This window comes from Puccinia triticina, chromosome 15A (assembly GCF_026914185.1).
Source record: "Puccinia triticina chromosome 15A, complete sequence".
NCBI classification, from domain to species: Eukaryota; Fungi; Basidiomycota; class Pucciniomycetes; order Pucciniales; family Pucciniaceae; genus Puccinia; species Puccinia triticina.
This window is the reverse complement of record NC_070572.1, coordinates 4,205,414-4,209,404: the sequence shown is the minus strand read 5'-3', so window position 1 is coordinate 4,209,404 and position 3,991 is coordinate 4,205,414. Positions and strand designations below refer to the sequence as shown.

The 3,991-nt window shown below is 49.2% G+C and overlaps 1 protein-coding gene across 1 annotated transcript; it reads right to left on the bottom strand.

Annotated features, from left to right (window-relative positions):
- Positions 1–684: 684 nt before the first annotated feature.
- PtA15_15A425 (uncharacterized protein) lies at positions 685–2,455 on the bottom strand (the record flags this gene model as incomplete). The annotated part of the gene is made up of 6 exons (XM_053163629.1): positions 685–918; positions 1,417–1,497; positions 1,588–1,973; positions 2,047–2,165; positions 2,243–2,366; positions 2,431–2,455. 6 exons carry the CDS (start codon positions 2,453–2,455, stop codon positions 685–687), a joined length of 969 nt encoding a protein of 322 aa, XP_053027585.1.
- Positions 2,456–3,991: the final 1,536 nt, after the last annotated feature.

Genomic DNA, 3,991 nt, shown 5'->3' with positions numbered 1-3,991 from the left:
AAAAATAAAAATAAAGATAAAAAATGTATCTAAATAGTAGTAATATACATCTATGTGATATAGCTAGCAATGAATAACCCTAACATGCAAATCTGGAAAGTGATGACAGTGAGGAAGGGGTGCGATGACCCCTTCACCATGGAATGGTGAGCTTTAGTGTGCGTGGCACCCTCGTTTGGCCTCGGCCAAGCGGGGCTTTGTGCCGAACCCCGCCAACTTGGCCATGTGCCAAGCGGGGGTTTCGGGTGTGCCACGCGCGCTTTGGGCTTGGCCAAGCGGGCTTGGGCTTTTCACCCCCGAACTTGTGCATGTGCCCAGACGGGCTTGATGCACTATACATACAATGTACAGCAGATTCAGAAAAGGATGGCAGTCCGAAAAATTTTTTGGGCCTCCTCCCAAAATATTTTTGAGCCTGCAGGCCGTGCATCTGAACTGGGAGCTGCAGATGTCTGGCGAATCCGCCAAACTGGGTCCAAAGCTTGAAACAGGATTTGAAATCCAGAACAACTCATCTCCCATACGCCAATGACTCAGACTGGTCCGGCAGGGCCAACCTTTTTGTATCTCCCCAGCTTTCCCCCCATCTGCCACCAACAATCAACCCTTCAATCCAACAATCGCCACCCTTACAACTCGAATTTCCGACGTTGCAATCTCAATTTTCAACCAACCACGCTTGGATTATTTACATCGATCCATGTGCGGCGAGCGGCGCTGGGACAGACGCTGGACCGAGCCGACGTTGTTGGACTCTTTCCGCTGCTTGGCCTGGTGGGGGATGCAGAGGAGGGCCTGGAGGAGGGCGAAGAGGACGAGGGGTTGGAGCAGGTCGCGGGCAAGGGGCATGCTGGGGTTCCCTTGAAGGAGCACAAGGTGGAGCTTATTTGGGACTTCTTTGTCGACAAAGCCCCGCTGCTGTCCGGGCTTGCGCCCGATCAACCACCCACCAGCAAGCCCCAAACCACTGTCCAAACGGACCGCACACTCCGTCCATCCCGTCATGATTAATCCGCCTCCTTCTCACTTCTCTTCCTTGTTTGCTTTCGTTTCTTCATAAGACCCTCAAGAGAGGACGTAATGGCTTGTTTTTTCTTCGTGTTGTCTTGCCCAAAACAACATTCTCTTCAGTTGAATTCTTTTTTTAACGTTTGAGCAATGCAAGATTTTCCACACTTTACATAAATTTGGGACTTCTTTTTCGACGCCCCGCCGCTGCTGTCTGGGCTTGAACCCAGCCACAAACTAAGCTACGATCGTCCTACAGAGACTGGCAAAGTCAGGATAGGTCCCAGTTTTGGTTTCATAACTTGTTAAGGACCTGCGCTCATTCCGCTAAAGTCCACCTAACAAGGCTTGCCATACATAAATATGACAATTCAAGCACACACACCTTCGCCAGTTATGACGGCTGACGAAGGCGGCACCATGACGGATGACAATGGCGGCACCATGACGGATGATGATGGCGGCGCCATGACAGAAGACAATGGTTTTCTGAGATATAATGAGAGCAAGAAAAAGTAATCATAAAGTTACAAAAAGGTATCATAAAATATTAGGATTGTATGGAGCATAATCAATGACATTTTCAATTTCTCGCCGGTTTCTTCTAAGATTTTCTATGAAACGGGGGAGCCCGTCACACAACTGGTGTGCTGGCCCGTCGGCGAATCTCAGAAGTAGGAGTTTATCCGGATGGGCGCGGCGAAAATATGTCCAGTGGGTTATCTTGTTGTGTTCTAATTGTAATTGCGTGTGGTAGTCGTTGATTGCTATATGACAGTGGGCTAGGTACTCCACCATGCTTCCCAAGTGCTCGACTCCAAGGATTGGGAGCTCCTGCAGAGGTTTGTCTTCTACATCTTCAGGGTTCTCAGAGCCGACCACGCTGCCGGTATCATAGCCCGCACCTCCTGTTTGGCTAGAAAATTCGGAGTTTTGCTCGGTGTCAAAACCCCGCGGGCCGTAGCCTACAAAGTAATGGATACAGAAATGCTTAGGGGAGCGGGGTGGTGAAGCCAAAACCATAAGGGGAATGCATACCAGTGCTGGGGGGACCAAACCCATTCGGGCCCGCATCAGGGGTGCGGTGATTGGTTCTGGGACCTAATCCGCTTGGGGAACCCAAACCGGTGCCAGTAGCGGCAGGAAATGGGCCAGCTCTGGAGGCCAAGGTGATTGGCGCTGGTTGGTCAAAGGACTGAGTGTAATGCTGAATGGAAATTTTAAAATTGGTTACTGGTATTGCAACGTCGGAAATTCAAGTTGTAAGGGTGGCAATTGTTGGATTGAAGGGTTGATTGTCGGTGGCAGATGGGGGGAAAGCTGGGGAGATACAAAAAGGTTGGCCCTGCCGGACCAGTCTGAGTCATTGGCGTATGGGAGATGAGTTGTTCTGGATTTCAAATCCTGTTTTGAGCTTTGGACCCAGTTTGGCGGATTCGCCAGACATCTGCAGCTCCCAGTTCAGATGCACGGCCTGCAGGCTCAAAGATATTTTGGGAGGAGGCCCAAAAAATTTTTCGGACTGCCATCCTTTTCTGAATCTTCTGTATTTGATGGTCCAAGTACCAGGGAAGGGGGAGTGAGGGAGGGGAGTGCAGAATCCGAGGCAAAAAAATAGGGGGGAGCCGTTTTTCCAAACTGAGGAAAATGGTCTGTTTTCCCTGGAATATGAGGTTGACAAATAAGCGCTATGGTACTCCGGATTCTGGGCCGCTCGGATTTCACAGAAAGTTGTGAATCCCGGGCAAGATCCTTGGAATCCGCGGGCTATGGTACAGGCCCTTAGGTACCAAAACGCCCCGTACCAGGCGGTAACGCCGCGTAACAGGCGGTAACGCCCTGTAACGTGTTTCACCCTTGAGGCTGTTGACGTGCGGTAGCGCGCTATAACATGTTTCACCCCTGTGTCCAATTTCTCAGCTACATAGTAGGATTTTATTGTTGCCCCTCGGCTCCTCCACCTTTTAAAATTCCAAACAATCAAAAATGGCACGAAATACTCAAACTACTGCCAACAAAAGATGCAAACGCCAGCGGACATGCAACCGACCAGTCTCAACTCCGCCGTTCAAATCAAGCTTCGTCTGCAGTTGTTGAACCAGGCATGGTGCCAACTGGCTCGGACTCCCGGGCCAGATTAACCAAACCAGCTGGAGAGGTGACGGCCCCTTCTTTGGAATCTGGCCGTGCGACGGGCCCCAAAGGCAAGCGGCAGCCCAAGAAAAAAAGGGTGATTGAAGAGGATTCGTCCGCGACAGACACCCGCACTGTTGCTATTGTCAAAAAGAAGAAAAACCCGAAGAAGGTAACCAAAAATGTCTCGGCAAGTCAGGAGGTGCGTGTAGACTAGAAGAAGCATGTTATCACATAAGATATTTTATTGAGGTTACAAACCTGTGTGGTATTTAGGTGAACTCAACCGGCGAAGCCCATGAATTCAGTCAGGATACCAATGAATCCATCGAGATCGGTCCAAGGGAAGCCAAAAAAAAGCTTGAAAAGGAGTACGATGATATTCTAGATTTTTTCAAACCACCTTTTTGGAAGAAAGAAGACAAAGGAAACGCTCAGATTAATTATAAATGCAAATGGTATGGAGAGATTTATTGTGCGCACGCGACATCTAGAGGAAACTTGAAGGTACACCGTGACGGTTCAACTCAGTCGGAGAAGAAAAGTCATGGCTGTGTGAATTGAGAGAAGGCAAAGAAGTTGGGTGCAAAGTTACCCCCGTCAGTTGCTGAGCGCAATCTTGCCCAAGCCAATGGCGGGGGTGATCCCAAGCAAACCATCATTAGTGGTTTTCTTCAGAATAAGCAAACCTTTGTCAATTGGGTTCTAAACCAACTGATTATGATATGGCAGATTCGACAAGCGCTACCATGGTCTTGGATTGAAGACCAAATACTTTGTGCGGCTTTTCAATACGCAAACCCAAAGGCTTTTCTATTTGGTCAAAAGTGGTCGGCCGATGAATCCAAAA